Raw genomic sequence first — 25902 nt, forward strand, 5'->3', positions numbered from 1 at the left:
TATACACTATACTTACATACATTTCTGTCCAAACAGCTTGAAAAGTAGATTTTTTACCATAGGTGCCCTTTAAATAAAAGTTGAAAAGGTATTATTTTTTTATTTTACACATTAAGTTTGTGGATATGATATTCCCAAAATCATTGCACACAAATCCGCAGATTTTCAACAATATTCTGCGCAGAAAGAGCAGAAAATGTCCGCGGATTCTGTCTGGCCCTGTAAGACAAATGTGCTGGTTATTATGGACTGTGATGCAAGGTGTGAAGGTGAGGTATTTTTACTCTTTGATATATCATGACCCATTTTTGGTCAGTGTCATCATTAATCTAATTGCCTGCTGCAGTGTAATTTACTTTGAACTTAAATCAACCTTCAGAAAGTATTGCTATCACTGCTGCTGCTTTTGTTTTTTGCTATGATAAGTTTGTTTTATAGTCATAAGCTTTTAGTGATATATTCCATTCCCCTTCTATTATGGAAATACTGTAATCATTGATTGACACAATGATTGAACAATTGATTTCCAGAATGGATTTTTTTTCAGCTACAAATGTCTGTGGGACTTAGCCGAAGGAAAATGAATGAACAAACGATTTAAGGTTAATAAGAGAGGTTGGTGGACTTAAGGCCGTACTCACACTATACCATCCGAACCGTGCCTAGGCCCGTTTCCCAGAGTGTTTGAGAAGTGTGAGTGCTCTAAATGGGGTGAGTGGGTGCTCTTGACCGGCCCTAGCCTGGTTGGAAGAGGTGTGCTTGAGCGTGGTTCACACCAATACTGAAGACGAGACGTGGCTTTTAAGGGACTGTTTCATATGGATTTATTAATCATTCTTACTGTTCAATGAACGCAAACTGTCGTAGATTATTAAAGACGCAAAACCCTCACTGCACGACAGTTGCACCTTTAGCAAACCTCATAATTCCTGCAGCACGATGACTTTATGGTTGTTTATGAGTGTTAAAAGTGGCTGATCTGTTCAGCGAAATATTTGACTGCGTGTCACTGGATCTCAAACGACTAAAACTATGTAACTAAAGAAATCTGTACTGTGCTGAGCGAAAGCGCTAACTGAACAGCACATCATCGATGACATAAGCATGCTCAGGCCTGAATGTAATGTGAGTGCGGGCCATCAGGTGAGACAGGAGGGGGGACAAGCGTGCTTTGGGCTGGTTTAATCAACTGTTCATAGTGTGAGTAAGCCCTAACTTTTTTGTGGTTCACGAGGACACTAACTTGTATAATGACATGGGTATGACCTAGTTGTACACTATTACGGTGGTTTATGAGGACATGCCCAGAATCCTCATAATTAAAAAAACTTAAAATCATATTAAAGAAGGTGTCACATTTTGTGTCACACTGGCAATGTGGGACTCAAAGCCTGAAATAAACACTATTTTCAACATTTAAAACAATAAATGTTGTTATGGAAGGAAATTAAAGATGTTTTTTTCCTTTCTTTACTTTTTTTACAGTTGGTGGTTGGACTGCAGTTGGACTCCAGTTTCCCCCCACAGCCCAAAGACATGCGCTATAGGTTAATTGGATTAACTAAATTGGACATAGTGTATGAGTGTGTGTGAATGAGAGAGTGTATGGGTGTTTTCAAGTACTCGGTTGCTGCTGGAAGGGCATCCACTGTGTAAAACAAGTTGTCTGTTTTATGTAGTTTACGAGGACACTAACTTGTATAATGACATGGGTATGACCTAGTCGTACACTATTAAGGTGGTTTATGAGGACATGCCCAATATCCTCATAATTTAAAAAAACTTAAAATCATATTAAAGAAGGTGTCATATTTTTCCATAGTTTTCTGTGAGGTTTAGATTTAGGTTAGGGGTAGGATGGTACTATGGTTTTTACATTATAAAACACATTACACCTATGAATATAAATATATATATATATATATATATATATATATATATATATATATATATATATATATATATATATATATATATATATATATATATATATATATATATATATATATATATATATAAATATATACATATATATATATATATATATACATATATATATATATACATATATATATATACATATATATATATATATATATATATATATATATATATACATATACATATACATATATATATATACATATACATACATACATATATATATATATATACATTTTTGACAGTTTAGTTTCAATTAAATCTGTTTCTGAACTCTTTTTTTTATGTTTTAATAGCACAGTGACTCACACAATGTATGTTTAAATACAATGGAAAGTTTGAACAATCACTTGATGATCCTTTTAAGTCTTGGGGTCTTGCAAATATTGTCACTTCTGTACATGAAGACCTTGGCAAATATGAGTTTTTCCGTCATGACAACTCTCCGAGGCGGCGCAGTAGTGCTGTCGCCTCACAGCAAGAAGGTTACTGGTTCGAGCCTCGGCATGTTCTCCGCGTGTTGTCCTGGGTTTCCTCTGGGTGCTCCAGTTTCCCCCACAATTCCAAAGACATGCCATACAGGAGAATTGGGTAGGCTAAATTGTCCGTAGTGTATGATTGTGATTGAGTGTGTATGGGTGTTTCCCAGAGATGGGTTGCGGCTGGAAGGGCATCCGCTGCGTAAAACGTGTGCTGGATAAGTTGGCGGTTCATTCCGCTGTGGTGACCCCGGATTAATAAAGGGACTAAGCCGAAAAGAAAATGAATGAATGAATGACAACTCTCAAATTTAATTAATATTTAATATTAATATATTTAATATGATGATAAATTTGTATATGGTAATGCTAATGTGTTTGGTCTTGAGACTTGCTACTTGCAAGTATATTCACAGACATGCTGTCTGAGAATATAACACTCTGCTGCTGCAAACATAGTTTATATATACAGTTGAAGTCAGAATTATTAGCCCTCCTAAATTATTAGCCCCCCTGTTTATTTTTTTCCCAATTTCAGTTTATTGGATAGAAGATTTAACACATTTCTAAACATAATAGTTTTAATAACTCATTTCTAATAACTGATTTATTTTATCTTTGCCATATTAGTAAATTAGTAAATAATGTTTTCTAGATATTTTTCAAGACACTTCTAAACAGCTTAAAGTGACATTTAAAGGCTTAACTAGATTAATTAAGTTAACTAGGCAGGTTAGGGTAATTAGGAATGTTATTGTATAATGATGGTTTGTTCTGTAGACTATTGAAAAAAATATAGCTTAAAGGGGCTAATAATTTTGACCGTAAAGTGTTTTTAAAAAAATCTTACAATATGAACACAAAGAATGGCAAAACACACACACGCATCCTGTTGTATTATATATCAATGAAAAAGCATTAATAGGAGGCTTTAAAAATGCATATTTCCCCAAGCAACCACAAAACCGTCTTTTCCACTGTTAGTTTGGCTTGATGAGTGAATGATTCAATTATGTGATAATGACATCCTGCACTTCTCCTTTTCCTTTGTCTCATATCCCAGCGGTTCCAAGTACAGATTCATTTGAAAGATAATGAATCTGCAGGCCACTTGTATAATAAGATATCAATACATTGTTAATTTTCACAGCATCACAATTTTTACTGTTCAACAGCCTTCTTTTAACATGATTACACAAATTTTCCATTAACTTTTGAGCTGTCGTGTAGACATGCTGGGCATTTAAAGAAAACTCCACTTTATTTTGTAAATAGTCTTAATTTTACGAGTCACCTTAAGTTAAATAGTTGGGTTTTAGCATTTTTGAATCCTTTCAGCCGATCTCCAGATCTGTCGGGAGCAATTTTAGCTTAGCTTAGCATAAATCATTGAATCAGATTAGACCATTAGCATCTCCCTCAAAACATTCAAAAAATAGTTTTGATTATTTTTCTATTTAAAGCTCGACTCCTCTGTAGAATGTTCTAAAACCAACAGAAAATGAAAGTTACTATTTTCTAGGAACTATATTCTCATTCTGGCTTAATAATCAAAGGACCTAGCCATATAGCCCTAGAGTTAAAAGTTTTCTGTCATTTTAATAAAAGCAAACTAACAGTTGAGTTTTAGCATTTTTTAATCTATTCAGTTGGTCTATTGGAGCAATTTTAGCTTAGCTTAAAATAAATCACTGAATTTAATTAGACGATTAGCATCTACACTATAAAAAAAAATAAAATAAAAATAAAACTTTTCTGGCAGCAGGGGCGCCAGAAATTTACCGTAAAAAAACTGTGAGAATAAAAAAAGTACATAATCTGTTAAAAAAAATGTAATTTCTTGTTCCATAATTACAAGGTATTAGTGGGTTTTACTGATTTTAACTGTAATTGTACTGGTTATTACTGCCATTTTACTAATTATTAGTGCAATTACACAGATTATTACTGTCATTTTACAAATTATTACTGTTAATATATATTTTTTAAATGTAATTATACAGATTAATTAATGTGATTATAAGGAGAATTACTGTAATTATGCAGATTATTAATGTAATTATACAGATTAATTTATGTGATTATAAGGAGAATTACTGTAATTATGCAGATTATTAATGTAATTATACAGATTAATTTATGTGATTATAAGGATAATTACTGTAATTATGCAGATTATTAATGTAATTATACAGATTAATTTATGTGATTATAAGTATAATTACTGTAATTATGCAGATTATTAATGTAATTATACAGATTAATTTATGTAATTATGCATGAAATCTCTAAATATTCCATAAAATGTTCCACTTTTAACATACCTTTAAAACTGGAAAAGAAAAACTTTTAAAGAATGATTGAAAAAAAGCTTAGGTACAAATAATTGCTGATGTCATAAAACACTGTAAATATAACTATAAACTATAATGTAGTTTATCAAATATTTTAAGGATATGTAGGTTAAACTCCAAAACCATTTTCTTCAGACAATACAAATCTGTTATCTATCTAATTTTTTTATTTCTTTTTTCAAGGTAATACATTTGGTCATCGTTTAACAACAAAAACAAAATTAGTGTCATGAGAGGACGCCTGCACAACAAAGTTGAGGATCAAATAGCAGTTAATTAAGAGAATCATCTTGCAATTAAAGGTTGAAACGGGAACAAACAGGTGCATACAGATAATCCCAAGCATAAAGGTGGCAAACAAAATAACAAACTGAAGGAGTCAAACACAGCAAGGTAAGGGAAACCGCATCGTAATGCTCACTAAACAGTTTAAGAATTAGAAACGATATGTCTGTGTGTGTTAAGTGTATAGTCCTTGAAATAAGTCTATAACCATCTTCTGACTGTGTGTGTAATCAGTTAGAATTAGGAACCCGCGTGTGCGAGGTGCATGCTGGGAGTTGTAGTTCGTTAAAGTAACGTGTGTAGTTTTCCAGCGATCCGAAGGCCGCTAGATCACTGGTGATTGTCACAGTTCACATAGCAACATTGTTAGGGTAGTAAAATAAACATTTATTAAACATTCAAGGCTATTATTTGACTTTTTATTAACCTCACGTTAATCTTCATATGTTTACTACATCTTCACTAAAAACAATTTGACTGAATTTTTGTTTCCCTATTTTTACAGGAATAATCTGTAAATATTGATGTAAAATTACGTGTTACTCTCTGAAAATACAGAAAATGTCCTTTAAAAAAACTGAAAAATAACATTATACCAAAATACAAGCAATAACTGTAAATTTAATGTTAGAATGTTAGAAACAACAGATATTTCACTGTATAATGAAAAAACTGGAAAATTCTTTAAAAAAAATACAGACAATTCCCTGTAAAATAAGTTTATTTTTTACAGTGTAGCTCAAAAAAATTATCAAAACTCTTTAGATTTTTTTTTGCTAGATGCTAATTGTCTAATCCGATTCAATAATTTATGCTAAGCTAATCTAAAAGTGCCCCCGCTAGACCTGGAGATCAGCTGAATGGATTTAAAAATGCTAAAACTAAACTGTTCAAATCTAGGGGACCTAGATGTCCTTTAATGTCTATTTTTAAAATCTTATAACCTTATAAATCATCTCACAGCAACACATAAAGACTGAGGCATTTCAATTCTTCAGCAGGTATGATCCAAACTCGAATGTGTGGAGCAGTGATGTGGCGTCCCTCAGCAGCGCCTGCAGCGGTGTGTGTGTGCTGGAGATGGACAGGTTCATGTATGCCCTGGGGGGATTTGATGATTCTGTCTGTAACAACACCGCAGAAAGGTACTTTACTAATGCTATGTGTAGACATATGTCAAGCAACAGCTGATGATTGCTGTACAGCATACATACTATAGACAAAAATGGCATTCTGCTGGGATTTCATTGTTAGAAAACTGTGCAATTGGTGTTAAAGGTGCCATAGAATGATATAGCCAGACATAGCAGAATAATACGGTACATCCAAATGACATATCATTGAGACTCAAACACTATTGTATCCCTCTTTTCTTATGAATACCATGAGTAAAATATCCACATGAAAAACAGACCAATCCGAACAAGACACCAACTCTTACATTGCACATGGCTGCATTTGATTGGTTTCCTAGTGAGACTACAACGATTATAATTTCCACTCCTTATTTTTAAGTTTATCTTAGCTTTTAGTAAATATACTATGTATGTAAAACTCTTATTTTGAAAATGGGAGAGTAAATTAACTTTCTGTGAGATAGACAGCCTTGAGTCTTATCTGTTCACAGCTCGTCAGAGTGCAAAATGCAGGATATACAGATTATACATATATTCAGTGCCACCCTAAAGAGGCATACAGTCTATTTAAATGGTAATTTTGTTAGTTTAACGTGTATATTGTGAAATTTGCCATGTGCGTTAGTAATGAGGCAACAAAGACATGTATAGTATAACTATTTATTGCATGTTTGGTGTTAAAGGTGACAGAATGAAAATCTGGCTAAAGCTAGGCGTAGTGAAATAATACGAGTTCAGTACATGCAAATGACATTCCTTGAATCTCAAATACCATTGTGTCCTTGTTCTCATGGCTTTACCATAAGTGGAAAAATCCTCATGAAAAACAGACCAATCAAACCAATCAGAACAAAACACCAGCTCTTACATTGTACATGGGATCAATAATATGCATGCCCCAGGCTGCGTTTGATTGGTGTCCTAGTGAGACTACAACGATTATAATTCCACTCCTTATTTTTAAGTTCATCTTAGCTTTTAGTAAATATACTATTTGTGTTAGACTCTTATTTTGAAAATGGGACAGTAATTGAGCGTACTGTAAGATAGACAGCCATGAGTCTTATCTGTTCCCAGCTTGTCAGAATGCAGGATATACAGACTAGAAATGTATTCAGTGCCACCCCAAAGAGGCCTGTTTAAATGTTTATTTTGTTAGTTTAACATGTAGATTTTGAAATATGCCATGTATGTTAGTAATGAAGCAACAAATACATGTAAATCGCTCTGCGTATAAGTGTTTAATACATGATTATGCTCTCTCTCTCTCTCTCTCTCTCTCTCTCTCTCTCTCTCTATATATATATATATATATATATATATATATATATATATATATATCACATCGTTTAGCTCTTAATATGATTTTTTTCTTGAGTGAAAGAACACCAATAAGCTTTATAAAATGCATCCAACCCAGGCTCATTCTGAGAACGTAGTCCTGGGGACGTTTCTGGAGACCGAGAAATACGTCCTGGGAGGTATGTATTTTTGCAGTTTTTGTTTTCGCGAATCCGCGAAAGGGCCGCTGTGCGCGCTTTTTCCCACGCCGTTCTCGCGTAAACCTGCTAGAGGCAGCTGTCGAACAACTTTCCGCCTGTCTGCCTGGATGACAGAATGATTGACCGTGCGACCGGCCAATCGGCTGACCCACCCTCCTCCGTCCCTAAACCCAACCAACGACAATTCACAAAAGCCGTCCAGAAAAAGAAAAGCCCTCGTCTGATTTTTACCACGTTTTCGATTTAGACCACATTCTCACCCTGTGACGAACTCGTTCGCTTCATTTTTGGATTTAGTTTTTGTTTTCTTACCTCATTTCTGGAACCGCTCTTCCCCGGACTCGAACCCGGTCGCCGTCGTTGTCGTGGTCAGCCAGAGTACACGAAGAGCTAACCGGACAAACTGGTTGCAGCGGGAAAGCCCTCCTCACGGGGGCGAGCGCCCGGCTGGCCAGCCGGCAAGCACCAAAGGGAACGGCGTCACACCGCCCCGCAGCGTTCGCTTAAAAGAATGAAATGCAGCCATACATACCCCCGGCTACGTATTTCGCGGTCTCCAGAAACGTCCCCGGGACTACGTTCTCAGAATGAGCCTGGGTTGAATGCATCTGTTTATACAGAGGTTGATATTAATTCTTGCCTGTGTTATCATATTTGTTTAACCCACAAAATAAAAATACATTGATACATCTCCTTCAGTCCCTTTTGTCAGGTATACTTATAATTTAGCCTATATTTCATCCACATCACCAAACTCAGGAGTAGCAATGGAGGAGCAGACTTTGTTGATCACAGATAGCTCGCTTGCTCCTATAATGTAACTTCTTCTCCACTTCAGTTGAACGGATCTCTACACAGTTTGTTCAAATGTTGTGACAAATGAAGAGTGATTATTTTCCATGTGTGTATTTCAGAGTAAATTACGCAGTGTGTGTGTTTGTGAACGAGTTCCATTCCAAATATGGCCAAAACCATGCTTTTCGTTCAAGAGCTTATTCGGCTGGCTATAAATAAGGATTTAAAACAGTTATAAAACTTTTTTTGTAACTTTTTACTCATTTTTTAAGGTAAGTAATTGCAAACAACCAAATGTAGTAATTTTCAATTCAATTTGAATTTTAAATTCAGCCCGTATACATTTTTCCAACCACTTACTATAAAAAAAATGTAAATCAAAAGAATCATTTTATTCAGTGTATTGTAGATTAAACTGAGCTTCAGAAAAAGGGACAGTGACTTTGAACATTACATGACCTGTTTATTGGTGACAGACAGGCTTTTCTGAATATCTCAGAAACTACTGATGTGGGTGAAAATACTTTGTTGATGGCAGAAGTCAGGGGAGAATGACCAGACAGCAAAACCTTGAAGCAGATGAGCTACAACATCAGAAGAAGACGACTCCTGTCAGATAACAACAGCAATCTGAGGATACAATTCACAGTGCCTCAACAAAACTGGACAACAGAAGAAAGGATGACAATTTGGTGTAAACAAAATAAAGGCACAGAACCATCCCGCCATGTATAAATGGATAATACATGTTTTTATTTGAAAATGTAACAGAAATGTACAAACTAGCCCAATAAGACTAATTCATACATATTTGAAAAACTGTCATGGATAAAATACACAAAAAGTGATTGGCTTATTTCAACTGTGGTTCTCCTTATTCGTTTAAATTAAATGTATCTTTATTTCTATAGTGCTTTTACAATGTAAATGGTGTCAAAACAGCGTAACATAGAAGTTCTAGTAAATTGAAACTGTGTCAGTCCAGTTTTCAGAGTTGTCGTTCAGTTTAGTTCAGTGTGGATTGATTTTTCACTGCTAAAAGTCCAAACACTGAAGAGAAAATCCATCTATGCGCAGCTCCGCAATTCCCAAACCAAGCAAGCCAGTGGCGACAGTGGCGAGGAACAAAAAAACCTTGAGAGAAACCAGGCTCAGTTTTGCACAACCATTAGTCCTCTGGCCAAACTTCTTGTGTAGAGCTGCTGTTTTAAATCTTAAAACATGAACAAGCAAATCACAAATGGTGTGCAAACATCATCAGCTCAGCAACTCACCACAACAAGACCATCAACTTCAACCATAAAACATCAATTTTTTAAAACATTCTCAAATGGAATCTCTTTAAACTACTCACACTAAGAGATAAAGGTAAACGCTGTCACTGGGATGGTACCTTTTCAAAAGATACACACTTGTACCTTACAGGTGCACATTGGTTCCTTTAAAGAAGCATTTTTGTACACGTAAGATATACTTTTCTATCTTTAAGGTACTATTGTATGTATGAAGTACACATTTGTACTGTTTAGGTATAAATATATAGTTTAAAATACAAATGTGGACATTATAGGTATGAAAGTGTACCATTTTAAAAGGTACCAGTGACAGCTTTTGTACCTTTATAAGATTATATTCAACTTTGTCATTACACATGTACAAGTACAAGGCAACGAAATGCAGTTTCCGTCTAACCAGCAGGGGAAAAGCAACAAGTGCAGGATATAGGTATAAGTTATAAAGTGCAGTTATAGAAAAACTATGGTAATATTTACAGATGGATGTACTATGAACATTATATACAGGTTGTATTATGTACAGGTTGTGTTTCTGAGAGTGTAGGCAAAACATTCCAAGCGACAGAGCTAGTGTACAAAAAAATAATTTCTGCCTGTTTCACTCTTAAATCTACAAGGATAAATGTCTCTCCTAGAATGACAGTGTACCTCACTAAATAAAACATGATAATCAAGAAAATATTCTGGAACCATTTTCTTTAAAATCTTAAACACCATCAATAATGTTAAAAAAAGTTATCCTTATTTCAACTTTTAAGAAATTACTTTTAATGTAATGTTCATTACATCATGTCACACAGCTCAGATCCTCTCAAACTGGTGTGTTGAAATTCACAGTGAGTTGACTCACCTCAAACGGCCTCCACAGTCACCAGATCTCAGTCTGACAGAACGCATTTTGGGATGTGCTGAAGCAGAAGATATGCATAATGGAGGAGCAGAAATATGGAACAAATCTCTGAGGAGTGTTTCTAGCACCTTGCCGAATCTATGCCACTAGAAATTAGGGCAGTTTTAAAGGCCAACCTGAGATGAGCCATGTGTATCTTATGTGGATTGGAAAATATGACTAACAACTAATTTTATTCAGGTATGATCCTGTGCTGGAGACCTGGACCAAAATGGCTCCAATGCACCAGTATCACTCTGGGGCGGCGGCAGTACTGGATGGGTTCCTATATGTGTTGGGAGGAACTGATGAAGACAGCGCATTGAATTCAGGTCAGAAGTGAAAACCAGTGCACTGTAAAAAAAAAATAATAATAATGATAATAGTTCTGTAAATGAATGTGGTTCTTGTTTTATTGTTTTGAATTTCATTATGGGACCGTAATCTTTCCCACAACAACTTTTTAAAGTAGAAAAGTTTGAAAAGGTTTCTTTTATTGACATTTTTAGGAGTTTGAAGTTGATGTTCCTTGCACAGATGTTGTAAATTGTACATAAACTGCCAGTACTTCTATTAATTTACAGACTTATTTCTATATTTCTTATACAACATGTTGCTTCAAACAACTAAAATGTCAATTTGTTAAACTGCTGAGTTGAATTTACACATCAAAAGTCTCATAATGTAATTAATAACTGTAAATAAATGGAAAAAAACATGTGAATCCCAAAATACTGTTAATCAACATATATTTCTGCTGAAATGATTAATAAGCATAAAGTTGTTGCCATGTAAGTACCTGTAATAATGTGGTTCGACCAGTGGGGCATTGTAATCTAAGACAGTAATTCACCTCCCTTGCATGTGATCAATGAAAGACTCCACATCATGGATAATACAGCCCAGTCTTAAATGACACACTTTCACTGCATTCCATTTGCCCTAATCCCTTCTAAGGGTTTACTCTCCAGAGTGATAGCTTTGAAGGGATGATTGGTCAAAAAGCTTCTTTTTGAAATGCACTTCCTAGTCCTATTAAAGAGACGATCAAGGAGATGTGACTTCATCGCACTTTTTGAGCGCTTGTTGACACCCACAAAACACACTCGAAATGATTAGTATATTGTGTAGGCTGCATTTTATTTATTTATTTATTTTATAGTCATTAATTATTTTTGTATATTTATAATAGTGTTTTATTTTATAATGCTTTATTTTTAATGTAATTTGTTTTAACTTTATTTATAAAGATTAGAGTAGTTGCCTATAGAATAATATATAAATATATATATATATATATATATATATATATATATATATATATATATATATATATGTATGTATGTATGTATGTATGTATGTATGTATGTATATGTATGTATATATATGTATGTATATATATGTATGTGTATATATATGTATGTGTATATATATGTATGTGTATATATATGTATGTATATATATATGTATGTATATATATATATATATATATGTGTATATATATGTGTGTAAAGTGCAACACGGTGTCCGGTTCGAGTCCCGACTGGGCCAGTTGGCATGTTCTCCTCGTGTTGGCGTAGGTTTCCTCCGGCTGTTCCGGTTTCCCTCACAATCCAAAGACATGCTCTATAGGTGAATTGAATAAGCTAAATTGACCGTAGTGTATATGTGGGTGTAAATGTGAGAGTGTGTGGGTATTTCCCAGTACTGGGTTGCAGCTGGAAGAGCATCCACTGCATAAAACATATGCTGGATAAGTTGGCAGTTCATTCCCGTGGCGACCCCTGAGTAATAAAGGGACTAAGTTGAAATGAAAATGAATGAATGAATGAATATATATGTAAAGACAAACTCCGAGCTTCCACTTGTCATTCTATGTGACATCAAACAACTTTCCTGCAGAAAAGATCATGGCTGCCTGAAGAGTCCATCAGTCTGTACTCTTCAAAATACTTTATTGCTAAGGGCCCTTTGAAGTGGACAATTTTGAGCACTTCACTTTGGAACGACACTTCAGTGTGGCGGTCATTTTTGTTTTTTACTCTAAAGTGCCCTTCGAAGGGCGATTGTATTCCGTTTGGGATGCACTGTTCATGTGCACTTGCGACAAGAGCCTGACATTCAAAGAAGCCTTACGTTAAAGAATCAGAATCAGTTTTATTGCCAAGTGTGCTTCACACACACAAGGAATTTGTTTTGGCTACAGAAGCTTCCAGTGTACATAAAGTGACAAGTGACAACACAAAATAAATATGAAAAATAAAAAAGATAAACATTAAACAGATGCCATTAGTCAAGAAACCTGGATGTTGAGTTGTATGTACAGATTGTTATAAATATACAGGTTGTAAGGTGCTGTGTACAAGTGCGAATGTAGAAGGTATTGCATTGTATATTGATATAAGGTGCTGTGTACAAGTGCGTATGAGAAAGTATTGCACATATTTATTGCACAGTAGGGGAATATTTAACTGTTCATAAGGTAGACAGCCTGAGGAAAGAAACTTTTCCTGTGTCTGGCTGTTTTTGTGCTTGGTGCTCTGAAGCGCCGACCAGACGGTAACAGTTCAAACAGGTAGTGTGCTGGGTGTGAGGGGTCCAGAGTGATTTTGCGAGCCCTTTTACTCACTCTGGAAGAGTACAGTTCTTGAAGTGTAGGAAGGGTTGTGCCAGTGATTCGTTCGGCAGTCCGGACTATTCGCTGTAGTCTACGGAGGTCGGTTTTGGCAGCTGAGCCGAACCAGACAGTGATTGAAGTGCAGAGGATGGATTGGACGACAGCTGAGTAGAACTGTACGAGCACCTCCTGTGGCAGGTTAAACTTCCTCAGCTGACGAAGGAAGTACAGTCTCTGCTGGGCTTTCTTCACAATAGAGTCTATGTGAATGTCCCACTTCAGATCCTGAGAGATGGTGGTGCCCAGGAACCTGTATGACTCTACTGCAGCCACAGTGCTGTTCATGATAGTGATTGGGGGGAATGCAGGGGGGTTTCTCCTGAAGTCCACTATCATCTCCACTGTTTTGAGCGTGTTCAGCTCCAGGTTGTTGTATCTGCACCATAATGCCAGCCGCTCCACCTCTTGTCTGTATGCAAACTCGTCACCGTTCTGGATGAGGCCGATAACAGTAGTGTCGTCTGCAAACTTAATGAGTTTGATAGAGGGGTCTTTTGCAGTGCAGTCGTTGGTGTACAGGGAGAAGAGCAGTGGAGAAAGAACACATCCCTGGGGGGCACCAGTGCTGATTCTGATTCTGAAGTCAAATTGAAGGAGTTATGGATTAATTAATTATATATATTTTTGTGTGTGTTGACTTAACTCTAATGCTAGAAGCAATACCAATTGCTACTATATTACAATACCAATATAGTTGTTTGGACTTAATTTGTTTAAGTTAACTGAACTTATAGCAATTTGATAACTGAACTTAAAAGGTTTAAGTTACAAATACTCTAAATATTTGATGATATCAACACAAATAATATTTATGTATATGACTCAATATATGTGTATATATAAATATATATATATATATATATATATATATATATATATATATATATATATATATATATATATATATATATATATAAAATATATATATATATATATATATATATATATATATATATATATATATATATATATATATATAAACTATAAGTTAACAGTACTCAAGCCATTTTGTTTCGAAACTTAAATAGTTTGCTGCAATTGGTTTCCTCAAACAGTTTGAGTTAACTTATCGTGTTTTACAGAGTGGAGAAAATCATTCTGAAAAGCCCCCAATGGAAACCACCACAAAAATTCTAATGGTTTCCACTACAAAAACGTCTTCAAAAACATTACAAACCATCAAATTTTAAGGGTTTGTTGGTTTTAACATGCTACCAATAAAATCAAAACATTACTAGAAGTGACCCAAAGGAGTTTCAATTAAAACCAATTCAATTTCCAATATATTCATTACGCCATTACAAATTTTATGAAGGTTTCAATTGGGGTTTTCTTTCAGCAGGCAAGACATTCTATCAAATCTAAACACTCAAATGTGATTGGTTAAAATCATGCTTTCTAATCCAATATTTAGTGGGAGGACATGAAATGGCAAGGAGAAGCAGTGAGAATGGGATCAGACAATGTCACCAACTGCATCTGAACTCTCATCACCCCCAGTGGGACCAGTGTGTTAGTGCGTATCTTAACCTCTAGACCACATCTCTCACAGTAACAGTAGCTATTATCTAAAAGGGCTGCTTAAGAAACCCTCCAGTGTCTTAAGTGAATTATTTGAGCCATTTCATGCGATAAAAAAATAATAAACCTCAACATAATGCTGTCATCCAGCACTTCATAATAACAGGCCAGGGTTTGTTTTTGTTTCTACGTCAGTAGTGACCTAGATGCCTTTCCTGAAAGCTCACAGACACTCACACTAACTCAAAAAAATGGTCATAGCCATAAAAATATTTCCAGAGATCAGGGGCAAATATAAGTAGTGCACTTGAATGTATTAATGCCTATTTCTGTCTGTGAGAAGTGAAGGTCAAGAGAACTCCCACAACCTTTGACTGGATATTTACAATACTTATGAGTGCGCAGTGCTTTCAGACAAGTGCATACAAATCAAATAAATGTTCTACAGAATGGAAACAAAAGGGAAATTTGTTGAGGAAAATAAATACTAAGGTTAGCAAAACATTCGGCATTATACACTGCATTTCTATGCGTGTAGTTTGGTATGGAAGCATATCATTAACAAAATTCTTACAATATGTAAAATGACAATGTATTTATTTATTTAAATATGTATTCTCCATGTAGTGTGGAAAATGAAAATTACAACCCAGGATTATTCTGAATACGTATCGCTATACACATTTCTGGAGACAGCAAAATACATCCCAGAAGCTGTTTTTTTGCAGTTTTTGTTTTCGTGAATCCATCAGAGGGCGCTGTGTACGCTTTTTCAGATCTCAAATTCCTCCTGCACTTTTCAAGTAAATACACTAGAGGCCGCTGTTTACTGACTGAATGACTGACTGACTGATTGACTTACCCAACCAACCCCTTCCCAAAACCAAGCAATAGCATTTTAAAAAGCATTGATTAACCCGCCTACCCCCTTCCCTTAACCCAACTGCAGTGCTCTAAAAATCAATCCAGAAAAAGAAAAGCCCCTGATTTTTACCAGGTTTTCAGATTTTACAACATTCTCACCCTGTTATTTACTTGTTTATATTATTGTTTAGCTTTTGTTTTTGTCTTACCTGTTTTCTGGAACCGTTCTTCACTGGACTCTAACCTCGTTGCCGCAGTTAACTCCACTCTGTGTCTCAAGTCCATGCCCTTCTGTTTTTCCCAGGATTCTCACGTATTTTACAGTTCTATCCCGCTATCATCTGTAAAGGTATTTTCCCATATTTCTCTCATATTTTTAATCTTTCTATGAAGGGTGAGAATAAACATTAAAGAGCCGATCCTCCCTTTACTCAAGCCATACCGCCGAACCCCAAGGGGACACCCCTTGCTCTTAAATGTGAGCCTGTTCTTTTCTGTTCTGTTCTTGCCCTTATTTAGGCATGAAAACTCTATGAAATAAATATTAAAATGTCGCGATTCCCTTCCTTTTCAATAAAGGTGCCGTCTCCCCTCCTATGTACTCCTCAAAACAGTCATATAGCGGTGCGCGACTGTCAGCTGATGCACTTCATAGTGATACATAGACGTCGTTTCCCAAACGGATTCTGTACACATGATTTGAAGCGGAGCTAAAGTCTGGGTTTTGGGTGTGTATGAACAGACATACACACATAATTAATAATAATAACATTTAAAGATGTCAACCTTGGTGGGGGTTTTTTTTTTTTCAAACACAACCAATTTTGTCCTAAATGAGCATAAAAAATTAAGAAAGCAATCGAATGCTTTCATTATAACGTTAGATCTGTGCATTTTTAAAGTGACACCTCTGTTATTTAATGTAATCAAACAAAACATCTAAATAAATTAGATTCATTCGCTGCTCTTTAATCAGAATGTGTAAGTTATACAGTGAAGAAAAGATTAAGGAGATTTGATATTCAAATCTGGTAAGTGAGAAAAGGAACAGCGTCATACCGCCCTGTAGCTTTCGTTTTAAAGATGAAATATAGCCATACGTAGCTCTGGCTACAGAATTCGCCATCTCCAGAAATGGATATAGGGCTACGTTTTCAGAATGAAATGATAATGAATATTTTAATGAATATTTTGTGAATGAATTAATATTTTAATATGTAAATTACATTCTAATTTTAATGTGTTGTAATTAAATTGAAAATGTATTACCAAATTTGAATTAATGCGTGTAACGTACAAGTAGGGATGGCTGATGACGTTTCGAAATGGTGTCGAGATCCCAAATCGCAGATGATTTTAAAACACTGCTCCGAAATGTTTTGAAACACACAAGTCATGTGACTAAAGAGATTCAAAGGATTAGTAACTGCACAAGCATTCCAAGCCCTGTGAATTTGTCTTTGATTGACAGGGTTGACAACAAAACACAATCCTCCGTAGCCTAGTGGACCATGTGCAGGTATAATGCAACTGCATTTCAGCTGCAACCCAGTTCTGGGAAACATCCATACACTCATTCACACACATACACTACGGCCAATTTAGTTTATTCAATTCACCTGTACCGCATGTTTTTGGACTTTGGGGGAAACCAGAGCACCTGGAGAAAGCCCACGCCAGTATGGGGAGAACATGCAAACTCCACACAGAAATGCTGACTGGCCCAGCCGGGACTCGAACCAGCATGATATATCTCTTCAACAGTAAATTATGCATAACATCCTGTGTTTTCTTGACCAGTTGAGTGCCATAACCCACTGGAAGGAACTGGCAGCTGTGTCCTCCCATGCGTACTGCCAGAGAGCATCCAGGCTGTGCGGTTTACTTGGATTTATGTGGCAGGTGGCAGAGATGGACTGCGTTTGGAGCTCAACACAGCAAAGAGGTTTGACCCTGACAGCCGAAAGTGGATGCCTGTCAAACCCATGAGACGCAAGCGCTTTCAAATAAGTGTTTCTCCACTTCCAAGCTGATTGATATTTCAGTACACACCTATTGACGCACCTATTGACTTTTTTTGTTAGCCTGAAGTACCAACGCACCAAAACTGACACTCCTTGGACAATAGTCTTCCCTTCTGGTTGAAAGAGTAAAGTAAGGTTATAGTTTATTTGTGTGTGTTGTGTGTGTGTTTTGTTCAATCTCTTGCCATGTTGAAGGTTTCTCTAAGAGGGTTTGGTGAGATTCTGCTGGCAGCTCAGATGGGATTTCAACTTTAAAATCAATTGACGCTTATAACCGTGACTCAAACACTTGGAGGTGGGAACTATACTGTTACACATCCATCAAATCTTGTAAAGAGCTAGCACACAGTGTCCTCACAGTCAGTGTTTGCGTTCAGAAACAGCTCATGAAACTTAAATCAAAGTTCTGAGGCAGCATGTAAATAAAAAGCGGGATAAAGTACATCCAGGTGATTGTTATTGCAGAATAAATCCCGGCAGCCTGATGTATAGGATAAACTAACCTTATAATTAACCTTAACTTAACCTTAAACCCGTTGCCTTATAATTATTAAGTAAACCAACTATGTGCATAATTATAAAAGATAATCGGTTTAAAAGTAAAAAAAAAGTTGTTGCTTTTAAGGCAACAGGTTTACTCACTTTAAGTAACTAGTCGCTTTTTACAGTGTACATATTATTCAGTCACAAGATGGCTTTTTTGCGTAAACAACTGCTTAGATGTACTTTATCCTACTTTTTCATACATCTACTTACCACAAAATGTAAAAATTCAGCCTGATCTCACGAGAAAACGTAAGTATTTTACGTTTTGTCAGTTTAGTGGCTAATTCGTACGTACCTAAACCCGCCTCTAAACCCAACCGTCATTGGGGGATGAGCAAATCGTACTAAATTGTACAAATTAGATCGTACGAATTAGCCACTAAATCAAAAAGTTACGAATTTCCATGAGATTGTGTTGAAAAATTAGATGTAGAACATTGTTCTGATCATAATTCTTTAATTTAAGGCTAAGAAACGAAAAGCGAAGAGCTGTTGTTCAAGACTGAAGGGTTTTATTTTGTGAAAACATCCGCCTGGGTGTACTTTATCCCACTTTTTACACAGCTTCTTGCCACAAAAAATGCAAAAATTATATAAAAAATATAATTTTGAGCCATAGTACTTTTATTATTTTAATAGTTTGGTGAGAGATAAGTCATGGTTTGGGGGTTAAGATCAGTTTGTGGTGTGCGAGAGATCTGCAGAGTGGATGGCAACATCAACAGCCTGAGGTATCAAGACGTTTGTGCTGCCCATTACATTACAATCCACAGGAGAGGACAAATTCTTCAGCAGGATAGCGCTCCTTCTCATACTTCAGCCGACACATCAAAGTTCCCAAAAGCAAAGAAGCTCAAGGTGCTCCAGGATTGGCCAGCCCAGTCACCAGACATGAACATTATTGAGCATGTTTGGGGTAAGATGGAGGAGGCATTGAAGATGAATCCAAAGAATCTTGATGAACTCTGGGAGTCCTGCACAATATTCACTTTCTTTCCACTGCACCATGACTTTATATTATATACTGTACATTATTTCTGTTAAGTGTCTAACAGAAACAGTCTCCTAATTAAATAATTAAAAATCAAGGCATGATCATGTTTTATTTTGGTAAAATAAGCGTAAACTTTCATATAAGCCAATTCTGATACCAAATGATCAACTAGAAGTCAAATTGTTATTTGTTGTTCCTAAAACTTGTAAAGGTGACAGGACTTTTGTCAGTTTGTGTAGTCTGACAAGAATTTAGTACTAAAAATGCATAAAAAGACAAAAAAAAAAATAGTGTTATTGAACCGGAGTAATAGCTCTCTGGGTAAAATATCTGTGATAGCAGTAAAACATCATTCAGTTGTATGATTGGTGAAGATAATATATCAGGTTATAGAGGCAAGTAATGAAAAAGCAAGCCGAAAAATAATTTAATAGCAACTATTTAAGAAACCATCCGTTACATTGGATGGGTCTCTCTGGGAAGGTTTTTATTTACAGACATAAAGATCAGTCTGGAAACTGAGTGTGCACTTATTGAAAGTGTCTTGTTATGGACACTTACTAATGGACAGTCCCGCTGGAGCAATCTGGAGATACAAACATCGCTCAATGGCACTGTAATGAAAGGAGAGCCTAGAGTTTTTCCATTTCACCACTTAAGTGTATAAAACACAGGCTTTCGGGTTTCGATCCCAGATCACAATAGTACAACCAGACGATTTATCTTACAACATCTGCCTCATTTAAAAACTAGACACAGCCCCTGAGAAAACACACAAATGCTCTGAAGGCAAATGTGTTAAAGCTACATTTCTGTATGAGACACAATGAATTCTATTTACAAATACTTATAAATATTATGATATTATAGTATTATGGTCAAATTGTCATACAAAATGTTATATAAGGTCCACAGTGGTGCAAAGTAACAAATCACAAATAGTCAAACTATAGTCCCATACATACATTTTTAGTGCTGCGTCAGTACTTTTACTTCACTACTTTCCTTCAACCTGTAGTCGCTACTTTATTTTTTCTTGTCTATGGGGAGAAGAAAACGTCCAACCTAAAATCAACCAAATATCAACGTCTAACGATGTTACAGTTTGATGTGTGGATGTTACTACTATGATGTCTATCAGACGTTGGATTTTAGTTGCCATACCTGACGAATACATGTTAGTATTTGACGTCAATAGGATGTTGGTTTAAGACGTTGGCTCGACATTGGATTTTGATCACTTTCCCACAACCTAAAATCAACAAAATATCAACGTCATTTGACATCGTTATTGGACATCAAAATAATGTCCTAGACGCTGACTAGACATTGAGCTTTGGTCACCTGACATCACAACCTACATCTAACCTAATATTAATGTCTTATGATGTTGTCTGCCTGCTGGGTGATCACTAAATGCACTACAGAATGTTATGTTAACACACATCCACAAATTACATGTAAATGCATCAGCTTTTAATAGCGTAATACTCACTACTCTTGAGTTCTTTTGGCAAGTTGTTTTATAACGATGGTTTGTTCTGTAGACTATTGGAAAAAAATATAGCTTAAAGGGGCAAATAATTTTGACCTTAATGTTCTTTAAAATTTAAAAACTGCTTTTATTTTAGCAGAAATAAACCAAATAAGACTTTCTCCAGAAGAAAAAATATTATCAAACATACTGTGAATTTTTTTTTGCTCTGTTATACATAGTTTGGGAAATATTTTAAAAAGAAAAAAAAAATTAAAGGGGGGCTAATAATTCTGACTTCAACTGTGTGTATATATATATATATATATATATATATATATATATATATATATATATATATATATATATATATATATATATATATATATATATATATTGTTTAATATTCAATTAAATGTGCTTCTTTCTGATTCTTTGTGAACTTAAAAATATATACATTTGATAGCATTTCCTGAGTAAACAGGTCTATTTAAACAGTTTATTTTTACTTTTATTTATTCATTTACTTTGTGACCTAGCTTCATTTATTTATTCGATTTATTTTCTCTTTTTCAGAGGATTTTTTTGCTTTAATTAATAAATATATTATTATTATTGAGGAGATAGTGGAAAGTAAGAAAACTAAGACAGTCTGTAATTATTATTATTCTGTATTATATACTACTATAAATACCAATAAAAAAAACATAAATAAATAAAAGCAATTGTGTACTCAAATGTGTACAAATATACTTACAAATATATTTGCAGAGGATGTCAGTATGATACGCTTAGTGGTTCTTAGAAGAGACGATTATTTAACTTAAAAAAAATCTGTTACTATAATTGAAAATATGCAATTGATTCTGATTGAAAGGTTTTATGAGAAATAAAATGAGTTCCTTACCATTAATTAATTCCAGTTAATGAAGTTAATTACACCTAAAGGTTAATGACCAGATCAGGGAGCTTTCTTTTGATTGGTTTAGAAAGCAGAGCGTGATTGACGTAGAAGTGAATGTTTGTGGCGCATAACCGATTAGGATAGCACGCGCGTGCATGTCTCTTTAGTCATGCCAATGTTGCCGAGGATTTCAGGTGGTCCAGGAGATGGCGATGTAAGCCCTGAAGCAGACATGAGAGAGGTTGAACGGATGATTTAGTGGCTTTTCCTAACAGAAGCAGAGGTGACAACATCTCCAACGTTTCCCCGCTGCTCCACATCTCCACAGACACGCGCGCGCCGCCGACTCCCGTTCCTCCTCGCGAATTGAAGGATTCGGAGCTCAGTGGACGCGGAGAGAAGATAAACGTGAACTTCTGGAAGGTCGAATGATGAGGATGATGAAGATATGATCATGCTTGAATACTAACCACTGTCTCATGGACGCAAAGTTGAGTCGCAGGCGGCGGAGATGCCGAGCCGGTGCTCTTCTGTGAGAGGAGGGTTTAATCAGGGTCATTTTTCCGCCCCTTTAACGCAAGTGTCCATGGAGGACGGGTCTTTCAGGAGGACATTTCCATCGGAAGTCCTTCACGGACACCTCGCAGTGGCTTCTGTAAAAAATGCGCGGCGCTTGGGTCGCCAGTAACACGGTTATTTACAATGATGGGACCGCGCAGTCAGTCTCAGGCAGGTGAGCACATCATGTCATGTCACGGATGACTAATTCCGCTTTTATGGCGCTTTCTTTAGTACTTTTACATTCATCATAGTGCTTTGTGAACATGTCTTTGCTTTTGGTCACAGGTAATAGTATGTGTGTGTGTGGCTACTGTATATATTTGCAAAATAATTTTTAGAGAGAAGAAAGATGGTAGATTCATACAAATGCAAATTTTGATTTTTTTTCATGGTTTTATTATATTTTGTTATTAATAGTATTCCTTTAGGAGAGCAAATAATACATTATAGTTTAGTAACTAAACTAAACTGTGTGGATATTTTTACTTATCTTAACATGTTTTAATATGCATTTGCCATGTTAAAGTAGGGATGGACACCGACAAACATCCCATTTACATTAGCAATGCCATTATATGTTGTTGTTGTTGTTAATATTTTTTATTTTTGTTGATATTTGTTTCACATTTTATATGTAATTACCCTAAATTAGAGCTGAAAGAAATTGTCATTACCAATTCCACTATAGTAGTAGTTCTTTTACATTCATCATAGTGCTTTGCGAACATGGCTTTGCTTTTGGTCACAGGAGGTAATAGTATGAATAGATAGCAGCATGTGTGTGTGTGTTTAGCTACTGTAGTCACCTATTTAGAAACAAATTTTCAGAGAGAAGGTAGTAGATTTAAACAAATTCTGAGGTTTTTATGACCACTAACTTTACAGATTATAATTATTTTATGTAAGTGTCTGATAACAGACATGAAGAATGAATATTTCATGATTTTATATTATTATTATTAATCTTATTCCTTTACTAGATCAAAGTAATAGAGTACAGATTAGTGTTGTTGTTTTCTGTAGGTCTGTTTGACCATTTTTTTAGCCTAATATGTTTTAATATGCATGTTAAAGTAGGGATGGACACAGACAAATATTGCATTTGCATTATCAATTCCAGAATACGTTGTTGTTATTCTATTATTGTTGTTCATATTAATTTAACATTTTTATATGTTATTACCTTTAAATCATTTAATTTTCATTACCAATTCCACTATAGTATAAGTAGTAGTACTTCTTTTACATTCATCTTAATGCTTTGTAAATGTGGCTTTGCTTTTAATCATAGGTAATAGTATGAATGTATATTGTGTGTGTGTGTTGCTGTATTTATTTACAAAATCATTTTTAGAGAGAAGAAAGATGGTAGATTTAGACAATCTACCATGGTAGATTCTGTATTTTTCATGGTTTTGTTATATTTTGTTATTAATATTATTCCTTTAGAAGAGCATACAATACAGTACATGTTGTTATTATTGTTGTTGTATGTTCTGTAGGTCTGTGTGACTATTTTTCTTTATCTTATGTGTCTTAATAGGCAGTTGCTATGTAAAAGTAGGGATGGACATGGAGAAACATTGCATTTACATTAGCAATGCCAGTGTACTGTATGTTGTTGTTAATCTAATTTTTTCTATTATTATTATTTGTTTTACATTTTTATATGTAATTACCTTTAAATAGAGCACAAAAACAACATTAATTTTCATAACCAATTCCACTATAGTATATAAGTAGTAGTACTTTATTTTAGATTTACCAAAGTGTTTTGTGAACATGGCTTTGCTTTTGGTCACAGGTAATGGTATGAATGTAAAGTATGTGTGTGTTGTTACTGTATATAATATATAATAATTTTCAGAGAGAAGAAAAGTCTTTATCTTATGTGTTTTAATAGGAAGTTGCTATGTTAAAGTAGGAATGGACACGGACAAACATTGCATTTACATTACCAATGCCAGTGTATGTTGTTGTTAATATTTTTTTTCTATTGTTGTTAATATTTGCTTCACTTTTTTATATGTAATTACCTTTAAATAGAGCTGAAAAAACATTTTTATGATTTTATTATATTTTGTTATTAATATTATTCCTTTAGTAGAGCAAACAATACAGTACATGTTGTTATTGTTGTTGTTGTTGTTTTCTGTAGGTCTGTGTGACCATATTTCTTTATCTTACATGTTAAATTAGGCAGTTTCTATGTAAAAGTAGGGATGGACATGGACAAACATTGCATTTACATTAGCAATGCCAGTGTACTTTATTTTGTTGTTAATATTATTTTTTCTATTATTATCATAGTGCTTTGTAAATTTGCCTTTGTTTTTGGTCACAGGTAATAGTAATAGTAATACTATGTGTGTGTGTAGCCACTGTATATTTAATCGCCTAATAATTGTCAGAGAGAAGGCTGTCGATTTAGACAAATGCTGAGGTTTTTATGACCACTAACTGTACAGATTATAATACTTTCATGTAAATGTCTGATAACTTGAATCTTTTTTTCATTATTCATGGTTTTATTATGTTTTATTATTAATCTTTTTCCTTTACTAGAGCAAACAATACAGTACATTTTATTATTGTTGTTTTTGATGTTGTTTTCTGTAGGTCTGTGTGACTGTTTTTCTTTATCTTATGTGTTTTAATAGGCAGTTGCTATATAAAAAGACAGATATTACGGACAAATATTGCATTTACATCACAAATGCCAGAATTTGTTGTTGTGAATATTATGTTTTTCTATTATTGTTGACAATACTTGTCACATTTTTATATGTAGTAATTACCTTTGAATAGAGCTGAAAAATATTAATATTTCATCACCAATACCACATTGTTATTATTATTATCATCTTCATCACTGTTAATGTTGTTGTTGTGGTTGTTAATATTTTTTCTATTGTTGTTAACATTTGTATCACGTTTTTTTAATATGTAGTAATTACCTTTAAATAGAGCTGGAAAAATATGAAATTATCATTACCGATACCACTATATTATTATTATTATTATTATTGTTGTTGTTGTTGTTGTTGTTGTTGTTGATATTATTATTATTATTATTATTATTATTATCATTATTATTGCTGTTGTTGATATTATTATTATTATTATTATTATTATTATTATTATTGTTATTATTATTTCTATTATTATTATTATTATTATTATTATTATCATCATCATCATCATTGTTATTATTATTTTAAAATATTATTGTTATTATTATTATTATTATTATTAATAATAATAATAATAGCAATAATAATATTAATATAAATAATATTATTAATATTATTGATGTTATTATTATTATTATTATTATTTTTATTATTATGGTTATTGGTATAATAATAATAATTATTATTATTATTATAAATATTAATACTATTGATATCATTATTATTATTGTTGTTGTTGTTGTTGTTGTTGTTGTTATTATTTTACCAGTACAGATTACTAAAGTAATTAGCTTATTAAATGAATTGTTACTTGTTTGGTGGCTCTAGCTTCACCAAATACTGCAATTTATTTCTAGACATTTTATACACAACCAGTGACTGATTCAGTGGGAATATTAGTAACAAATATTAAACAGATTGTCAAGTTATTAATGCTATAACAAGCTATATTTCTACACGATTACATC

At 34.3% G+C, this 25902-nt stretch overlaps 1 protein-coding gene across 4 annotated transcripts in view; it reads left to right on the top strand.

Moving 5' to 3' along the window:
* The first annotated feature begins 21871 nt into the window (after positions 1-21871).
* The window catches only part of kcnt1b (potassium sodium-activated channel subfamily T member 1b), a 166607-nt gene continuing 162576 nt past the window's right edge, over positions 21872-25902 (top strand). For all 4 annotated transcript variants that reach the window (XM_056458735.1, XM_056458737.1, XM_056458738.1 and 1 more), the window contains exon 1: positions 21872-22413. In XM_056458735.1, coding sequence (XP_056314710.1) covers positions 22383-22413 — 31 coding nt within the window. In that variant the 5' untranslated portion in view covers positions 21872-22382. The remainder of the gene's footprint in view (positions 22414-25902) is intronic.

The sequence above is a fragment of the Danio aesculapii genome, chromosome 5 (genome assembly GCF_903798145.1).
Source record: "Danio aesculapii chromosome 5, fDanAes4.1, whole genome shotgun sequence".
Lineage (NCBI taxonomy): Eukaryota > Metazoa > Chordata > Actinopteri > Cypriniformes > Danionidae > Danio > Danio aesculapii.